General features: G+C 42.9%; 5 protein-coding genes across 10 annotated transcripts; 1 reads left to right on the top strand and 4 right to left on the bottom strand.

The window, feature by feature from the left end:
• Positions 1-17: 17 nt before the first annotated feature.
• On the top strand, positions 18-2,620 carry LOC6504207 (lysophospholipid acyltransferase 7). 2 transcript variants are annotated; one of them, XM_044716165.1, is made up of 7 exons: positions 18-319; positions 394-514; positions 573-765; positions 932-1,083; positions 1,144-1,520; positions 1,708-1,716; positions 1,790-2,620. In XM_044716165.1, the coding sequence occupies exons 1-7, from the start codon at positions 108-110 to the stop codon at positions 2,202-2,204; spliced, it is 1,479 nt and encodes a 492-aa protein (XP_044572100.1). In that variant the 5' UTR covers positions 18-107; the 3' UTR covers positions 2,205-2,620. The 2 variants fall into 2 exon arrangements, with proteins under 2 accessions (XP_044572100.1, XP_001965155.1); XM_001965119.4 differs by lacking the exon at positions 1,708-1,716 and having other exon boundaries at positions 19-319.
• Positions 2,614-9,870, bottom strand: LOC6506339 (RING finger and CHY zinc finger domain-containing protein 1). 2 transcript variants are annotated; one of them, XM_032455105.2, is made up of 6 exons: positions 9,695-9,870; positions 7,405-8,056; positions 4,681-4,842; positions 4,014-4,172; positions 3,369-3,647; positions 2,614-3,308 (listed from the first exon to the last, which is right to left on the bottom strand). In XM_032455105.2, the coding sequence occupies exons 2-6, from the start codon at positions 7,915-7,917 to the stop codon at positions 3,189-3,191; spliced, it is 1,233 nt and encodes a 410-aa protein (XP_032310996.1). In that variant the 5' UTR covers positions 7,918-8,056; positions 9,695-9,870; the 3' UTR covers positions 2,614-3,188. The 2 variants fall into 2 exon arrangements, with proteins under 2 accessions (XP_032310996.1, XP_044572101.1); XM_044716166.1 differs by lacking the exon at positions 9,695-9,870 and adding an exon at positions 9,261-9,634.
• Positions 9,871-10,244: 374 nt separating this feature from the next.
• LOC6506329 (MTRF1L release factor glutamine methyltransferase) lies at positions 10,245-11,589 on the bottom strand. Its single transcript, XM_001965117.4, has 3 exons — positions 11,287-11,589; positions 10,709-11,229; positions 10,245-10,651 (listed from the first exon to the last, which is right to left on the bottom strand). The coding sequence occupies exons 1-3, from the start codon at positions 11,485-11,487 to the stop codon at positions 10,411-10,413; spliced, it is 963 nt and encodes a 320-aa protein (XP_001965153.1). The 5' UTR covers positions 11,488-11,589; the 3' UTR covers positions 10,245-10,410.
• Positions 11,590-11,993: 404 nt separating this feature from the next.
• LOC6506318 (UDP-N-acetylhexosamine pyrophosphorylase) lies at positions 11,994-16,609 on the bottom strand. Of its 4 annotated transcripts, none has more exons than XM_001965116.4 (3): positions 16,472-16,609; positions 14,667-15,053; positions 11,994-13,409 (listed from the first exon to the last, which is right to left on the bottom strand). In XM_001965116.4, exons 1-3 carry the CDS (start codon positions 16,527-16,529, stop codon positions 12,295-12,297), a joined length of 1,560 nt encoding a protein of 519 aa, XP_001965152.1. In that variant the 5' UTR covers positions 16,530-16,609; the 3' UTR covers positions 11,994-12,294. The 4 variants fall into 4 exon arrangements, with proteins under 4 accessions (XP_001965152.1, XP_044572099.1, XP_044572098.1 ...); XM_044716164.1 differs by lacking the exon at positions 16,472-16,609 and adding an exon at positions 16,327-16,436; XM_044716163.1 differs by lacking the exon at positions 16,472-16,609 and adding an exon at positions 15,679-15,696.
• A 331-nt stretch (positions 16,610-16,940) lies between these two features.
• On the bottom strand, positions 16,941-19,014 carry LOC6506309 (transmembrane protein 115). The gene is made up of 3 exons (XM_001965115.4): positions 18,248-19,014; positions 17,802-18,158; positions 16,941-17,745 (listed from the first exon to the last, which is right to left on the bottom strand). The coding sequence occupies exons 1-3, from the start codon at positions 18,769-18,771 to the stop codon at positions 17,277-17,279; spliced, it is 1,350 nt and encodes a 449-aa protein (XP_001965151.1). The 5' UTR covers positions 18,772-19,014; the 3' UTR covers positions 16,941-17,276.
• Positions 19,015-19,038: the final 24 nt, after the last annotated feature.

Here is a 19,038-nt window from a genome sequence, read left to right as displayed (position 1 = left end):
AGAAAAAGTACGCTATGGCCTCTCTAGTATCCTAAAAAAAACAACAAAGGCGGCCGCAAAAGCGGCTGGCAAATCATTAGCAATAGAAAGAAACAATAACAATAACAATGAGCATCGACGACGTCATCTACGTAATCTGTCTCCTGGCGTGCATCGGCGCTGGAAGCTATGTGAAGAAGATCAGCGATGAGGGGCAGCGGAAACTGGTGTCCACCGCCCTGGGGGTGATTGTTGTTGTGATTGTTTCCGGTCTCCATAGTCTCCACTGCTTTGCATCCTTGGCCTTGGGCACGGTCAGTGTGCTCCTCGTGCATCCTAGGTGAGAATGGGGGGGTTTAAATGGAGTGACATACTTCTGCTAACCACCAACACATTCTCCTCCTCCTCCTCCAGCAAATGCCATCTGGTTACGTTTTTTGTAATGTTTGGCTACTTGGTGTTCTTCCGACTCTTCGATTTTTACCTGGGAATTCCTGGACACACGAACATGATACAAATGATACTCACCCTGAAGGTTAGTTGCATAATCCACTCCAATTGCCAGTAATTGGTTTAAAACGATTTCATTTCAGGTGTCTGGAATCGCATTTGAGAAAACGGCAGCATGGAAGAAAATAAAGGCCCGGGATGAGCAGGATAAGAAGGAGGACAGAGATGTCCACTCAGAGAGTCTCGTGGAGATTACGGACTATGATGTGGAGCTGCAGACACTGGGAGCGGCGGAAATTGTTCACTATAGCTTCAACTATATAGGAGTTCTAACAGGTGATGATCGGGCGGATCAAGTCAAGTGGTTATAGACTACGGGATGCAAAGTTCAACCGCTTTAATTACAGATAATAATTCTGTATATTCTTTCCAATAAGCGCTGTCCACCAAATACCTTATCAGCTTGTCTGGAGCTTGTAAAACATATGATTTTCTTTTGCAGGCCCCTACTATCGCTACCGCACATACCGAGACTACTTTGAGATGCCCTTTAAGACTCATGCGCCCAGCATTGACGCCACGCTCGAGAAGCTTAAGTATGCCGTGTTCTACTGTGCCCTGTACCTAACCACAAACTATCTGTGGCCCTTAGATGTGAGATTTTCCCTATAGAATGTCATTCTATTATTCATTTTTATTTTCATATTTTTATAGTATGCGCTGAGCGATGAGTTCTACAATGATCGCTCCTTTGTGTATCGGCTGCTCTACGTGTGGCCCACATTCTTTACATTCCGTGCCCGCATTTACACGGGCCTGACCCTCAGTGAGTGCGTCTGCACGATGGCCGGCTTCGGAGCCTATCCAGATGAGTCTGATCCCAATAACGGCGAGGGTCCTCGCAAGCGCTACCAGCACTTGAAACGAGATGCCGAAAAGCACAAGTACAACTTCACAACGATTGTAAATACCAGAGTACTGGATGTGGAGCGATGCTGGACCTTCAGGGAGGGCATGAAGCACTGGAATGTCTGTGTCCAGTATTGGCTGGCCGTAAATGTTTACAAGCTCTTCCCCAGCAAGAAATACAGGTCAGTACGGGGCCTCTTTATAGTTATGTGTAAACTATGAGACTATGAAATAACATATATTGGTAAGCTCCTGAAAACTCCTTTGACCTAAAAGTATTTCATAGAATCCTAGCTATGTATTGTAATTGTGCTTGCCTTTGGTATTATTGCTCTTGTTGTTGTTCTTTCCCATTGCCACTGCTCGCAGGGTTGGCAGGTATTCCTAGTAGTTAATTGTATTTAAGAATTTTTGTAATTCCGCTAAACTGATACGATTTTAAACATTTTAGAACCGGGGCCACCTTGCTGTGCTCTGCCTACTGGCACGGTTTCCGGCCGGGACACTACTTCTGCATCATGGGAGCCCCCTTCTACGTTTCCCTGGAGGATATGTGGCACAAGCTGGTGCGCAAGGATGCTACTGGCACCAGCCGCAACGTGATCGACGTTCTGTTCTGGATCTTCAAGTGGTTTGCGTTCAGTTACCTGGGAGAGGCGTTCCTACTCTCATCGTTCGGAAACATTTGGCGCTTCTACAGCTCGGTGTACCACATTGGATACATCAGCTGGGCGGCAATGATTGCCTTGGGACTATATCTGACCAGTCAGAAAAAGGCTGCCGAACGGCGGAAGAAACGGGCGGAGGAGAAGGCCGCTGGGGGAGATTCAGCCTCCCCTCTAGTAGACAAAGAAAAGTCACAGTAATGGCTCTTTTAATCAAATCGCCTATCGGTTCAATTTAGGGACAACTTCCTGCAAGTTTTCCAGTAGATATCGGAAAGTCTGCCATTTACTTGGTTACAAATACCTTTTCAAATCTAGTTCCAATCTATTGTAAAAAGAGAAGCTACTCCAAAGCAAATTAATTCGCAATTCGTTATTCAATGCAAAACACCAATTTAAATATGTACAAAAGCCTTCTATCAGTTACCATCCATATGCTATCGGAGAGAATGATATTTTTATCTATAACGAGTAGGTTCTAGGCATATAAAAAGTTACCAAAATTATACACATCTTATTATTAGTTTTAATTGAAAATAGAATCGAAAAGTGTATATTCCTAAATGAATTTAAATACCCAAAATATAGATATTCAAAAAATAAAGCGTTCTTTTCAAGTTCACTTAGTTTTATTGAAAATATTGTAAATTTGTAACGGCGTTGTGAGATTTGAGGGGATTCTTTTTTTTCCAAAAATTAAGTTTAAAATTCGAGAATAACATCAATTGATTTTGAGAAAATAATAGAAAACATAAAAATTCGAGTGCTTTTCGTTGCAATATTAAAAACTGAACTAAATGGTGGAGTACTGAAACCTTTAAAGATTTGCAATTAATATTCAAGATTCAATTATTTAAAAGGCCTATCACAATATATTCAATCTATTTAGTTTCTGTAAATCAGAGATATTGTTTGTAAATCCTTAGAGGCTTCAAAACTCCACCCAAGTGCTTAAGGAGCCTTTTGCTTAGGGGTTTGTTTGTTTCATATTCGATACCAGCTCGAATTTGGTCTAAATTCAATGCGTTTCGACTTCAGTTGTGTTGTGTGTTTACGAAAACAATTTAGTTTCTTCAAATATGTGGGAGCATGGCAAGAGATTTCCTGTTGCAGTTGCTGATGCTGGTTTTGATGTGATTGTGAATGTTGATACTGATTATGAGGGATTGAGGGATCCTGGGGACATCACGCCGATGAGGGTTCATCTGTGACCAGAGACAGGCGACGCTTTACATCCTGCGTGGTGTTGTAGGCGCCGCAGTGCACGCACTTGAGTCCTATGAAATGGAATTTGGTTTTGGAAGTCTGAAAAACAATAAATGACATTCATTATTCCAATAATTTGATTATAGATGATATACTCACCTTGTGACAATCGTTGCAAAAAATATGAATGCGCTGATTTTCGTATTTCAGTGGCACTGGCAAACGGAGTGCCTGATCGTCGAGGTATTCCCAAAGCGCCGTCATGTCTATCAGTGAGGTCTGGCAGGTGGGACAGGTGTAGTGGCCGGAGGCCAGCAGCTGGTCGAAGCACATCTTGTGCAGCAGGTGTCCACAGTCGGGAATATGGCAGGGAATACGCGATGTATGGATGTCCCCCAGGCAAACCGGACAATGGGATCGTGAGATATTCTCCACGCACTGCAAAAGAACGAAATACCATTAGAGAGGGCTTGGGGATCTTAGTTTCAGATCCATCTCAGATTTGGGTGCCTGTTACGGATCTGCACAGCACCTGGAAATGTTGACCAATTAATTAAGCTATTCCTCGAACCGTTTTGACATTCATATCCACTCAACTGGATCGCAGATCGCGACCAGCTACAAAAAGCAATTAGGCAACCGGTTTCGGCAATGAATTGTCGAAATTAATATTCAAACTGTCTGTCTGGCAGTGTCTTTGATTTGCTTTCGATATACTGAGGTCAATCCGTACTTACAACGAAAACTTTTCAAAGTGGACAATCGTGTGGTCTAATGGCGTACTGAAAACGAAACCCAACTCACCCGATGGCCATCGATCTTCAGCTGGATGGGTAAGCACATGTTGCACACCTCGCAGTGGAAGAAGTTTTCGGCACCGCCAATCCTACAGATGCCACAGCCGTGGCAGTGGTACTGCTGCTTGTCGGCATCATCGAAGAGGTTGCAAATGAGGCAAGTGTACTGAAATATTCGAATACATATTTAGTCAAAATCTACAAAGCTTTTTTGGCGTGATCAATTAATTATTTCTCCAATTAGTATGATCAATCTCAATCTCAATCTTAACAATCTTCAACCGAAAAAACCCCCTTACGTGTGTCTAAAGGCAATCGAATAAATTGTAAAGATACAAATATTTATAAGCTCTTTTAACGATTTTAAGCTCATCTAGTGAGTTAAAAAACAAATATTTGTTTTATTTATACATGTTTTTATCAGGCTAATAAAAAATTTGAATACTCTTTGGATAAATGACATTTTGAAACCACTTCTCCATTAAAGATCCGGTATGCAAATTCATAAACTTGCTGGGGACATTCCAGCAAAGTGTAAAATGTAATAAAAATTTAATCAATTAAAATCAAATAATTTACACTTAAAAATCTTCCAAAGATACACAATTACAAGTTTTTTACAGGTATGTTTGTCAAATAGGTTGGAGTTTCGGAAACCCTATAGATTTACTTACCTTTCCAAAGCGTACTCCACAGTTTTCGCATTGTTCCCGGACTGTCTGGCGGGTATTGCACTCTGAGCAGATCAACTCCGTGAGTGTCTTGCGATCGAAGTGGTGCGTCTCGTTCTCATCATGACAGAATCTACACTTGTAGAACTTGTTGCAGCAGGGTGTCTGGCAGGGAGAAGTAAACAAATTAGTCATAGAAAGAAAAAGATTCCTCTGAAAAAAATTCCATCTAAAATTAAGCCAAGATTCCACTCTAGCTCTGCTCTACAACTCCCCAAGCCAAGGACTACCCCGAACCCAACATAATTCATTAGCAGTCCCCGATGATGCGACGACTAATTTTCAAATTAAGTTGCTAATTAACAAACTCTGCCTGGAAACCGACAAGTAAGACTTAAAAGTGACGCACTTGGCCTCCAAAATTAAATGTTTCGGAGTAAGTTAGCATTATCGTAAACATTGCACTCGGAATTCGAGCGAGATTTATGAGCTACGAATCCGAATCCTAATCAAATCAGGTGGAGAAACTAAATCCGTCTTAAAGATGGATAAAGAAACTCGTGTCGATTCATTATATTGTCGCTAATTGCCCCAACATTTTGTTATAAATCTGACGGGTAGAAATCTGGTTCTTGCAGACACATTAAACAAATTTATGATAAACACGATAAACGTGGCTTATCTCAAGTGTTTGCCTTTTGTAACTTATGCAATAAAAAGCGTCCTAAGTTGTGACACCCTTTGAATGTGTCTTCCACTATCTTCAACAATTATTTATAACTTAACAACAGTTTCTTTTTTATATTAATTGTACTTCAACTCTGCTGGGATGATAACACCCGAGCTGCAGAAGAGGAGTAGCAGCCTGTTTGAATCCGGTTACTTTGTGTATTCCCCCTTCAATTAAGTGCTGTTCTTCATTAATGATCGTATTATTTCATTTGTGTTCTTGTACCTGACGACCCAAACTCATTTATTCACCAAAAAAAACAAAGAACAAAGTTAAACAATTAAAATACAAGGTTCTACGACAAATTGATACAAGATGTGCCTGGAACAGACACATCAGATATTAATATAATCGCGGGCATTGCTCCACTTGGACACATTGCACACATCGTTTTTGACATTGGGCCTGAGTCCACAGGTACTACTTATATGCATAAATTAATTTCACGCATTGTGCGACTTACAGACACTCGTTTATTAATGCAAATACAAATATTTGTGATTAAAATACGCCACCTGATTCAACAATTCAAGCGAGCCTCAAATACTCGTTATGCTTAAATCTAGCCGAATTTTTTTAGCAGTGTAATAATTGAACTGGCGAAAGCGAAATCGCTGGGAACACCTCTCGGATTATCGAAAATGTAGGACGGAATGGGGCGTGCACGGGCTTACGTGACATTTTTGTAAAAATACATTTTTTCGGGGCTACAATTATTAATTCATATCGCGGCATGGAAATTGCTAAGCTTCCCGCTTACTTTGTTGTGTTTTATTTAAATTAGTTTTCTTACTACGTTCGAGTGCATCCTAATCGGGGTTTAGTCATGCTAATAATAACTGCCAATCATTAGATATTTTAGGCAAATAGAGGGCTCACAATTTTCCGTCTTGTGCATCTCTACTTTCCCTTGAAGACAGCCACTATTCTCTCACCCTATAATTTTATTATCTGACGCTATATCCCTTACTTATCGCCTCTCGATAATTATGTCGGCTTCCTCCTAATAGGCTAAGTAAAGATCTGGATATAGCCGAGCCGAACGACTGCTTTATGAGTGCACACAATTTTCAGTTTACTCATAATCTTTTATCCAAGCCCGAACCGTAAAATGGAGGTGTTAACTGGCCACTCGCCTCCGGGGCAGCCGGCCCGTACAGAATTCCTGCCTTCTGAATCGGAACCAGAGCACAAGTTTCCGGACACCGTGAGGTTGGCTGTACAATTGCCTGGCAAAAAGTAATTCCCTTCAATTGAAATAAAATTACAGAAGCAACAAAAGAATCATTGGCAAAGGTGTCTGGTTAGACTTTAGACACTTTATTTCATTTGTTTGTTTAGAAATGAATAAATAAACCTTAAATGGTCCATTCGCGGCTGCCGGATTGAATAAATCGAAAGGAAAATGGGCAGAAAGAGAAAATTCTCTATGGGAGCCACCATAACTTTCCTTTAAGAAAAACCATTTATGATTAAAAAAATATTTGGAAACATATAGCCCGCATATTGAATTAATTTAAGATAGGGTTGACCTTCTTCTCCAATTGAAGAAAATGTTTCTTCATCTATTTTCATAACAATTTTTCCAAGCAATTGAATTGCGACAAAAGAATAATTAAGGTCAAAACGAGTTCTATGGATGATCCATCTACAAAAATTTGGAAATATTGAAATTAATATCTTTAGGTTATCAAAGAAAATGTCATAGATATCATGTCTCCCTCCTTTCTTTTTTTTCGTGCGGTTTCCGCTGCATACGTACAGCCCATTTCCCGCCCAACCGAGGGGCGCTGCCACATAACGTACGGCGCAGGGATCCGACATAATAGGGGTAAAGTTGAATAAAGTAAAGTATATCGAGGAAGAGTGTTGAACAAATAAATTGTTAAGGATAAAAGGTTTCAGTTGTTTGATGTTTAGAAACTTCCTATAACTCTTTCCAAACTTAATACTAATTTTAAAACATTTAATATTTATTTTTTAATATTAAAACTTACCACAAACATGGCCCTTCGCTTATAGTGAGCGCAACCAAAACGCAATGACTCCGGTGTCGTTGGCGGGCTGTTGCTGGTGATGCGTGAAAATTGTTCATGTTGCAGGGTTTTCTTAGCCTCTGTGGCAGATTTCCCGAGATGTGCGGATGGGCGATGACAGGTGGGGAGATCCTCCGCCATCGGGTGGCTCAGACTTGGCGTCGATTTGGATTTTCGCAGCTTGGTGTGGAATGGAAAAGCGCCCGTCATGATTGTGGACGGCCTAATCAGTTGTTGTTGCTGCTGCTGCGGTGGAGCGGCTATCTGAGCGGCTGGAGGCGAGACGGGATGAGCAGCCTCCGTTGAGGTCGACGTTTGTGTAGTTGCCAGCAGCTTTGACGATGAATTTAAATTGACTTGATTGGGTTCTTTTGTATTGGTAAATATTTGTACATCGATGTTGCTGCCGCTGGCCATGTGTTTGTTGTGGTTTTCATTTAGCGATATTCGGCGGGTTCGCTGACGATTCTTCATTCTGCTGCAGGAGCTGTCCAGTCCAGTCCACTCCACTCCGTCCGAGTGTCCGTCTCTCAGTGTGACTACGGTTTTCCGCTGCTTCTTTCGCTATCGTGCTGCAGTTGTCTTTGTTAATTGTTGCCTCTCCAATTGCCGCCTGAGGAGCATTTAAATTATTTCTTGATGTTGCTATTGTGACATAGACTTTGTATCCGTCTTGTGACGTGACCAATCCTAACTTATAAACTTAACCCTACCACCCCCGGCCCAGCCCAAAACCCAACTCCTAATTTCTCTTCTTTTTTTGACACTATATGGGTAGTAACTTTCATTTATGCAACACTTCCTTATGTATTCATAGGTTGTCGTTGTGCCACAGGTACGACACTGGGCTGGAAGCTATTCAAAAGTGTGGGAAAGTGATAAGAACCTGTGTCGGAGCCATTGTTCAAACAGAGATCGATCAAGTTAGTGATATGGTAAGCTCCCCCCATTAAGGTGTTTGCGACAAACAATCTACTGTGGGCAGTCCATTTGCATTTCAATGATTCCCACTCTCGCCGGCCCGTGAAAGGCCATCTAAAATAGATAACTGCTATCTTGATTTTTAGTCGGGTTTCTTCGACTATTCGCAGTGCATTGGAGTGGAGTGGGAGGACCTTGTGGCATGCGAACGTGTGCATTTAAATAGCCTACTTAGCCCCCATGGGTCACAGTGTCGCGAAAGAGACATTCGCAGGCTTACTGATTCGCAGTGCCTTGACACACAGTGCGCTAAAATAAAAACAGAAATAAAAACAGAAAAAAATAAAAATAAAGAGACAACAACCCACACTTGTTAACATAACCGGCGTGCGACTCGGCAAAAACTTTCGCTCATCGATTGTTGCTGGTGCTGTTGCTGGTGTTGCTGGTGTTGCTGGAATTACAAGTTGCTGTCGTCGTGCTGCTGTGTTGCCTCTTGCCACCGCAGGAGGAATTACCAGAAATAACCAGCAACAGCAGATGATTATTTGGCCTGGGAGGCTGTGTGCGGGGTTTTGCTTGCCTCATTATCGTTATTTTGTGGTTATTCTTATTTGCATAGAGCTGCCAGCAGAAAAATCGTTGCTAAATCTTGTTTATTCAGTTTGTTATTTTCGCAATTATCAGAAGGAGAGCACAGTAGAGCGGCATCAGCCACTGTTCCACTGTTCCACCGACAACAAATATTGAAAGTGTGCTAAAATTACAGAAACCCAAGGCGACAAAATAGCGTCATTGGAGAACCAGTCGCCGAAAAGAACGCAGTCCGAGTTTAAACTTGATTTCGGTTTTCAATTATTAAACATTCAAGCTTACGCAGGCACGCACTCACTCACACTGAGATACAAATTGCAGTCAATCAGTCAGACAAATGCATTAAATAATGTCACGATCTGTGTAATTGGTTTCTAAAAGTTTCCAATCCAAAATCCAAACAGCCTTCGGCTTGAAGCTTGGCTATGCCTCTGAGTCTCTATGTACATTTACACGCATTTTATAAATATTTTTTATTTAAAAAAAGAAAATATATGTATGCACATTAACTTATTTAGGTTTTTTAAACCAATTTCTTGCTTAACGTGTTTGGGTTTTGCTTTCGGCTTTGCATATTTATACTTTTTGCTCAGCGACTGGCTTAATCTTTTTCGCTTTTATTATCGGTCTCATTGTGAGCTTCGCCGAAGTTCAGCCTTTAATTATAATTTTGCCCATTCGTTAATTATAATTTATTAGCAATAAAACGTATACTTGAAAGTAATATAACACACACACCAGCCGCTCCGAGGAGATCGCACAACTCGCAGCCCGAAAAAGTCAATTGAATTAAAAACGACAACGGAGACTATTTCAAAAACCGCGTTTATCTCGCGGATGCGTATCCCGCAGATTCGTGCGGCGCGAGCTTCGATTCCCAAGTGAGCATAGCGTCCGGACTTCAGAGATATTCCACTTGTTGCTCTTGAAGCTTTTTCTCCCCGAAGCTTAAAGCTGCTTCCAGTTGTTGATACTTCAGTTGTTGGGGTTATACGCATTTAAAAACTTTTAAAATGAGTTTATTTTTTTAAAATGTGTGTAGATATTTATCTAGATTTAAACAAAATTTAAACAGAAAAAATTACAAATTGTAAAACAATGTTTTTTCTACAATTTCGTACGAATACTTTATCCAAAAACGAATTATTTCAAATAATGAAACAGTTTCTGTAAAAAAATGCATTCTGTCAATTACCCCTTAAAGTTAGAGTTCCTCTCGAAGTAGTAAACTCCAACAAAAATAGTTGTTTCCTCCGGGTATTGGTAAAGTAACAAAACATGAGCGATAAAAATATTATTTTATATATATATTTAATATATATTACGTGAGAGCCTCTGGGCAGCTTGCGGTCGTGAGGTTATAAATCAAATCACAGCTAAATGCGTAGGCATGGTAATTGGTTATTGCATTATCTATGTCATATCGGCAGTGCGGGTTAAAACAAATCTCGCCTAGACTTTTTCAATCTGGACGAATCTCTCGCGCTTATACTGGTCATTATAGCTGGCTATGAACTTGAGCCGTCCCTCGTACTTAAGATTCATAATGGTCTTCACCATGGGCGGATGCTCGTTGCCCAACTCCAGCCAGAGCTTGCCACCGGGATGCAGGTGCCGGCAGGCGAGTTCAAAAACCAGGCGAGCTACTCGCAAGCCATCGGAACCGCCATCCAGGGCGTTGAGGTTTTCGTAGCTGAAGGATAAAGGATTTCAGTTTAAGAAAGTCAAGCCATATCCAAAAGTTACTTACACAACCACTTCGGGGTGCAGATACTGGAACTCCTCCGTCTTAACATAAGGCGGATTGGAAATAATTAAGTCGTACTTCTTGTCCTTTAGCTCCTCCGGCATATACTTGTCCTCCTCCATGGTGTGGTTATGCACAGTAAACCGATCCTGCAGGTTCAGCAACTTGGCGTTCTCGGCAGCCAGAACCGTGGCCGCCTTGCTCCTTTCGATGGCCGTGGACACCACCTGGGGCAGAGAGTGCAACATGGCCAGAGACATGGCACCGGAACCACAGCCCACTTCCAGCAGATTAACATGCTTCTCATTCTTGTAGTTCTCGATCACCAGCCGGACAAACTCCTCCGTCTCAGGACGGGGTATAAAAACAGTGGGTGCCGTTTTCAGGGTGATGTCCATGAAGTCCCACTCGCCGATGATGTGCTGCAGGGGCATCCGAGCGCATCGTGCCTCCAGGAAACGCTCAAAATCGGCCAACTGACTGGAATTGAACTGAAGCTTCTCAAACGAATCCGGAACGGTGTTCTAAAAAATGCAGCATGTTAATTAGGTCAAAACGGAGATTTATGACAGAAACATTACGAATTTCTTGTTGAGGACATGGGATATGATGCACTTAAGGTTGAATTTGGTGTCCTCAATACCAGCGGCCTTGAGCTTTTCCGCCCAGCCCACCAGGGCTTGGGTCACCGGAATCTGTCCAGCCGTGGAATCTGTGCCATAGTTGAAATGCGTGAATGCGCGCGAGGTCAGGCGCAGTGACCGTGTCAGTTGTCTAAGCATAATTTCACTTATTATCTAATTGCTATTGATTAACAACAAAATTTTTACGCCGACCAGCTGCCCGTTCCAATTTGAAGCAGTGTGGCCAAGTTTTAAATGTTTATTCAAATTGCATGCAGTGCTGCCACCTGTTCGTGCTGTCATTTACGATAAATTAGGCGGGAAATTTAAAATTTCCAAAGCTTTTTAAACTTGATGGAGATTTCAAGTGAAACTATTACTTCAGTTGGCTTCTTAAGTATCTTGAATCTTGTTTATTGTTAAGGCTATAAGTATTTAAATGAAATATGATACCTGTGCCTTTTTAGTCTTTCAGCTGTGTGTTCTAAAGAATAAAATCCACCCGCCAGTACCAGTTTGTACTTTTCGCTCAAATATAAACATATATGAACTGATATCGACTTAAAAGCCTTGTAAATAGACATTGGCACCTGTTCACATATGGGATTGGTTTTTATTTACCTTTGTTTTGTACCTTTGATTACAAAGAAATGAAAAACAAGTCGCTTGATTATACTTATAATTTTGTATTTTACAACATATTAAAATATTTATATTATTCTATATATATTGTATATATTCACATTATGATTGCACAATTATTGCCAAAAAACGAAAAAAAACAATGGACACAATACGTAACAAATTTTTACAAGTCTCCTTTAAGTACTGAAATCAATGGAATTTCCGTGCTCTACCTATGGTGTGGGAATCATAACATTCAAAACGGAAAACGTAAATTTACAAATAACCAAATCAACTATTATCCGTCCATCAGTCTATGTGGCGGCACTGCATCCTAGTTAATTAAAGGTGCCCGTGCAGGGGATCCCGGGTGTCCCGAATGTAGACGGGACTGCTGAACGACTTGCCCTCGACCTGCGAGGCGAGATTCTCGCCGGCATAGGTGACGAACGGAGAGATTTCGCAGACGTCCCCATGCACAATACCGCCGGCGCTTTCAATATACTTCTTGTGCAGCCTATGAAGGTCCTGTCGGGCTGTACTGGGGCAATCCTTGCCAGCGGTATCAGCATTTTTCAGAGCACTAAACTCTTCGTCGCGCGGCACCTCCATGGCCACGAATTTCTGTGCGAACTCGAATACGTCGAACACGAACTTCTCAATTTTAATGCCATTTGGCTTCTCGGGCGTCAAACGCTTGCCGGCATTGTCGACAAAAGGAATCTTCTTCTTGGCCACGTGCAGCTTCAGCTCCTGCTCGAATGTGTTGCCGATCTTCTGAAGGAAGTTTGCGCTAAAGAAGTGGTTGCAAATGTTTCCGGCACTAAAGGTCAGCCGTCCGTCGGAGTTGCGCATCTCGGCGGTCTTGGCCGATATTTCACTGTACTCCACCACCTGGTACTTGCCATCTACGATGGCCACTACGCCCACGGCCTCATTGGGCGACGCCTTCTCCACCACCTTGGCGGCGCAATCGGCCTTCTCCTGCACACAGTAACCGATGAAGACCGGGTCCGCCACCTTGATCAGGATATTGTCCACGCTGTGAGCGTGTAGGTAAAGTACACCACGCTTCTGCATGTCGTCCAGTATGCCCTGGCGCTTCATCGCCCGGTAGATACCCCCGTTGCCGTCCGGTGCACGCGCCACACGGTGCTTCTCGTCCAAAATGATACGTCCATCGTATTCGAAGCACGGTAGCGATCCCTGTTCAAACAGCAGCACGTTCTCAGCCTTCAGGCCGAAGTAGTTGTTGGCAACGAAGTAGTCTTCCGTGGGTTGTACGGTGTGCTCCGACGTCATGATGTACCAGGTGATGTGGCCACGCTGACCGGTGGCGTGGTGAGCCAGCTCCTCCAGCCTAAGGATGCGCTCGGCCTGGATGCGGAACAGAGTCTTCTTGGACTGTAGTCCCACATCGTACATGCCCTTTGGATGATCGAAACCAAGTCGTGTGCCTGCAAAAAATTAAATATTTTTTAATATACTCTTCTTTTAAGTCAAAAGATTAAAATTAGTTATCTTAAAATGTATACTCTACCCGCTTGTCTGAAACTATTAATCATTCATTAACAAGAACTGCAACATTTTTGATTTCCCACCCGGTTGGCCTTAAAAACATGTTTCTTTTTCGACCATTGTTCCGCTCTTACGTATTTCGACTTGTCTCCGCGCCCATTTAAACATTCATAAGCGGCTTAAGGTCGGACCTACTACCGGTTTTTAATTATCAGTTTTGGTATAAGCTTAAAATAGTGCTTATCGGCTCGGAAGAGAATCTAAATCCACTCGGAAAGTTCTTAGAAATTGTGCCACTATCTAAGTACACCCTGGAACCTAAACGTGATAGAAATACCACTGAAACGAAGAGATTTTATTGCCCTGCCCCAACTTCTACTTGTTTTGTCTTCTATTCCGTTAAGGCAATTACGTGAGTGGACTGCACCCACCAGCCTGTTGCTCGTGGAGCGGCAAGGAAATGTCAAATGCCGACTCAAAAGAGCACTGGCCAGGCTGGCAGCGAATCAGAAATACAAAAAAAAAAGAAAGGCAACGCCTGCCCATAAGAATGGCTTAAAATTGCTACTGGCTTGGCGGGTTTTATTTATTTATTGTATTTTTTTTTCCTTTTGTTTTCTGTTGCACACGGAATTACAATTACAATTACAATTGCAGTGCAGCTGCATGAGTGGGCAGCAGATTGAGATGGTCTATGTGTGAGATGGTTGGGAGCTCGATGGAGCATTTTTTATATCAAGTTAATTAGCTTTTTCAAAAAAGGCACACACACAAACCCAAATCAAATGATTCGCTGAAGTTGCGTTGCTTCATTTCAGTTTACATTTTGTTTATTGCACATCAAGGCAAAATGTAGTGAGTGGGCGACTGATTGTGGAATGATAAAAATATCTCACTTTATGGTGATATGAAGGCAAACAGATAGGGTACAAACCAAATACGGAGATATACACATGTACCCCCACGAGTATGAACACTAAAGTGCACAAAAACAGCCCGTAAACATGCAGAAAAGGTTGAATTTTGTATTTCAAAGAAGAAATACCCTTGAGATACATACCTCTTGAATTTGTTAAAAATGAATCATTTTCTTGTGGAATGAGACCTACTAGTTACTATCAAAACTTTTTGCTAATCAAACACAAGTGTATCTTTGACGGTTTTCCCCAAATTTAAGATGAAATTATACAACATACCTTGTCCCCCTGCCATAAGCAGCACAGCGACATGGCCCTGGCTGATCTGCCGGAGTCCCTCATCCCTGTAGGCAGACAGCTTCTCCTCCGGGGATCGGGCGATGGAAATCAGCTTGCCCTCCGGCAGCGGCTGCAGGCGATCATCCAGCTTGATGCCGTTCTCATTCATGGAGACGGTGGCCCGATCGAAATACTTCTTGATCTCGTCTAGATTCAGTTCCTCGATGTCCTGCACCAGCTCGATGCGTTCGTCGTTCGTAAGCTCCGGCCAGAACTTGAGCAGATGCTCCTGGCCCACCTGGGCGAGGCGCGAGTGCAGCGTCAGGTAGTCCGTCATTGTGGGCGAAGGCTTTGTTGCTATCGGTGACTTGGATGTGGCACCGCCAGCTGAAAGGTTGAAAGAACAGAGTGTGAGTTGTTTACTTTGGCTAATGGAGTTCCTCTCCAGACTCCCAGGTGTGTGTATGTACTTTTCTCGACCGCTGGCTACTGATATTTGGCGAGCGCGATAAAATGACAACGTTTTTATTTGATTGCGAACCGTTATACGTGGTTACCAAAGCTCAACTGAGCGCCAGCGATCGCCCTAAGTGGTTTTTCTTGCTCGAAGTGGAGCTGCCGTCGCCGTCGCTGTCTTCGCCTCCATCTGTCTCTGTCCGTCCGCCTGCCTGTCTGTCCGCCAGTCCGTCAGTCCGTCGTGGAATGGCAGTCGCTCGTGCGCTGGTTATATGGGTTTGTTTCGGGTGCAAGTGTGTGTATGAGTGTTTCTCTTAACGTATTTTGCAGGCCCATTTTAACATGGCCATGCCAGTTGTTTGGGGATACCCTACCAATGACGTAGCTACTAGCTATGGTGGTGGCTATGGAAAGGAAATCTTTAATACAAATTTAATAAAATCATGATAAACTTTAAACTTTTTACTCTGAGACTGGAATAGTTCATGCACCTGACAATTGATAATGATTTTTAGCGGGAATTGATATGGGGAAGTAGTATATATTAGGGGAATACCTGTTTTCTCTTATCAGTTAAAAGGCATGCCCATTAATAGGTTTTCCAGTACAATAGATAGGCCTTAAGGGTATCTCCAAGTCGAATCCTATAAGTGCCCGCCCGCTTGATTGCTCGACTTTGTTGTGGACGCCACTGGACTGGGGGGCTGGCTGCAGCAATAGCCATCGCTTTTCAGCTGCGGGGCATATTTGCGGGTTGCAAATGCAAAGCAAAATATCGAAACCGAAACCGAATCCAAACGACCCTGAGACTTGGTTTTGTGAAAGTAAGCGGTGCTCCACATAGAGTCCCAGAAACAAGGAAGCACTTAAGGGCGGTCCCTCCTTGGTTAACTTTTGTAAATGTACAGGTATCTGTTATATTATGTACAATTTGAGTCCAGTTCCTGATAAACGAGTTCAAGTTGGGCTTACAAACTAGTTAAGTGGGTTACGGGTGGTTGTTGGAAAGGTTATGGCATTTAAATAAGCCAAGAATTGACGAAACTGAAAAGGCAAAACTGATATACGAATTCCATGCTAGGCCGGTTTGTTTAGTTTTTGTTTTTGCCACGAAGCTGCAAATGTTAAAAAATGGAAGCGAAACAGCAAAGAGCAGAGCCAAAAACGGAACGAAACTGCGATAACAAATAAATTGTTTACATACACTGGCGCAGATGTGTGTGCGCTTTTTTTGTGTGTTTGTGCTTTTCCGCTGCCACTCCTTATCGCAGTCATTTGCCTCTTTTTCTTATCAATATCAGCGACTGGGTTTTTTGCTTTGGAAGGTTTTCAGTTGAAGCACTACTAACCATTTCGGTGGCGCCGCACATTCGCCTGCTGATGGGAATTGTAATTGTGGCGACCCATATCGGCTGAGACACCCTGTAGCCGTCTCCTGATCAAGTTTCTTTTGTCAGTTCTCTCTTTTCTATTATCTATGGCAGCATCGTTTGTGCCCTTACGGCTAAGATAGTGTAGTACACGTGGCTTAAATTTGGATCAAATCAAGCTGGCAGTCGGTAAACAAACTAAACAAAATAATACACTGCACAATCAATAACACGACGCAGTGCGGCCAGAGGGCTGTAAGTTCTGGTTTACGCCTAACGCGTAAGGCTTCATGTTTCCCCTGTGACGTTTTTGAACACTAAAAATAACTGTTAAACCTCATTTTGAAACCTTAATTTATTTTTTTAACTTTCTTTTATTTATTATTGATAAGAAAAAAAATATTTTCCATTCAGTCACAAACTTTCCAACCATCAAACACAAAATATGTTTCGCTTTTTAAATATATTTACAGTTATGAACTAAATAAAGCATTATTTTCATTTAAATGTAAGGACTACAACAGAAAGTATGCATCTACATGTGTAAAGACTCTAAATTTCGCCTGGAAGGTATTCTTTCTCGTTATTAATTCGTAAAGATAACGGCCGGCGATGTGCGCAGCAAGCAAGCAAATCTACAGGACACTACAAAACACACGAACGGTAATTACAAGGTGGTCAAGCTAACATACTTTTTGGAGAACCATACAAAAAACGGGCTTAAATCATTGGATCATTCGTTTAAATATCAAAATATTAGTTTATGTTTGAAAAAAATCACTGTCTAGGCCGTCGAAGACGTGGAAGGGACGTCGTCTAGATTAATAAGTGTTGCTTCGGCTCCGGCCGACGATGCCGAACCGGTTCCTTCCTTAGGCGGGGGCGCCGGCATTGGTATTGCAATTGGGCTCATGGTGCTGATCATGCGCGGCTCCGCTCGTGACGTTGTGATGGGCAGCTGTCCGGAGCTGCTGGTGGGCTTCAGGAAGTCAGGTTGCGGAGTCTGAACGGGTCCAGGCCCGTGGCTGTGACCGTGTCCCCCTCCATGGCTATGACTATGTCCAGCACCATGGCTATGACTATGTCCAGCACCTTGGCTATGACTGTGACCGTGATGCTTGTGCTGTTGGTGGGGCGAATGATGGTGCTGATGCTGCAACTGCTGCTGCTGCGGAAAAGACTTGGGAAGCTGAGAGTGCTTGGTGGAGTCCGTGGCCTTAAGCCGTTCACTCAGAGCCTTCAATGCAATTTGTCTAAAAATAAAATAATGGCAATTACAGAGTTTATGCATTTATTTCTATTCACTTACCGCCTACGCTCAATATCGTGCGGATCTACACCCGGCATTTGCACGGATATTGACGATAAGCTGGAAGTGGATATCGTTCGCAACGGCGTGGGCGTCTTTACTACGCCCGCTCGCAAGCAGCAATTATAAATGGGATTAACCAGAACGCTGATAAACGGCTGGGTCACGTTCGGGAAGAAGCTGACAAATGTAAAGCTTTCTGAGCTGTCCCCCCTTCCATTTGGATGGTGTTGGAAGAATCGTAAATAGATCCAAGAGACCAAAGATCCGGAAGCAAACATTGCCGGATAAGTGCCGTCCAAAAGACCAACAGCCCATAATATAATGGCCATAATGAGAACAGTAAGAGGAACGTTTCTAAAATGATCAAATTATTCAAATTAATGCATAAAATTGTAACGAAATAGAAAAAAGCCTAATACTTTTTTTTGGAATGCAGATCTTACCTATTGGTCAAACGTCCGTAGCGTGTTTTGAAGATCAGGTGATCGGGCATTATCTGGCGGACAGCAACGCAAATGCCGGCCACGTATCCGGCCAATCCGTGAATGTGAACGTCGAAGAGTATAGTCGGGTTCTTGGTTACCATGTAGTAGAAAAGGTAGTAAATGGTTGTCAGCAACGACACCCCGAAATTGCTCAATGCAAAGAACTTGAACATCTCCAGCTGCCCCCACAACGGCTCCAGCATCTTTCCACATAGACCCACGGTCACCACGTCAACAGCCACCTCCCACCAGTGCAGCTCGATGAAGCAGAACGTGAAGGCGGTCCATATCCAGAACTTCCCATTGGGCAGGATGTAACCGGGCGTGACGCTCAGTAGCAGGATAGCGGTCTCCGAGAAGGAAAGCAGGTAGCCGAAGGTGGTCACCACGCATATTAGTGTGATGACCGGGGAGGTGTTGTGCAGCAGGGCGTTCAGCTGTTGCCATATATACGGCCAATTTCTGGCCAGCGGAGCTGACATGGCACCAATAGCGGGTTTGATTCGGGTGTGAGGCAGCTGTAGTTTTCACTTTTTTCTCCGCGTCCAGCCGGCTCCAGACTTGAGTATTTGGTATCTTCTCGGCAACGAGGTTAAATGCAATTTAATTCGTGTCTGCCTCGCAACTCAACAAGCTCTCGGGGCTTCCGAATGGGCCAAATTTCCTAATATTTACGATTTTGCTTCACTTTACATTTCATTTTGTTGCCCCAGTATGACCGGATAATTCTGCAGCGGAAATACCTTCCC

The sequence above is a fragment of the Drosophila ananassae genome, chromosome 3R (genome assembly GCF_017639315.1).
Source record: "Drosophila ananassae strain 14024-0371.13 chromosome 3R, ASM1763931v2, whole genome shotgun sequence".
Lineage (NCBI taxonomy): Eukaryota > Metazoa > Arthropoda > Insecta > Diptera > Drosophilidae > Drosophila > Drosophila ananassae.
Note: the sequence above shows the minus strand (reverse complement) of the source record. Positions and strands in the feature narration are given on the sequence as shown.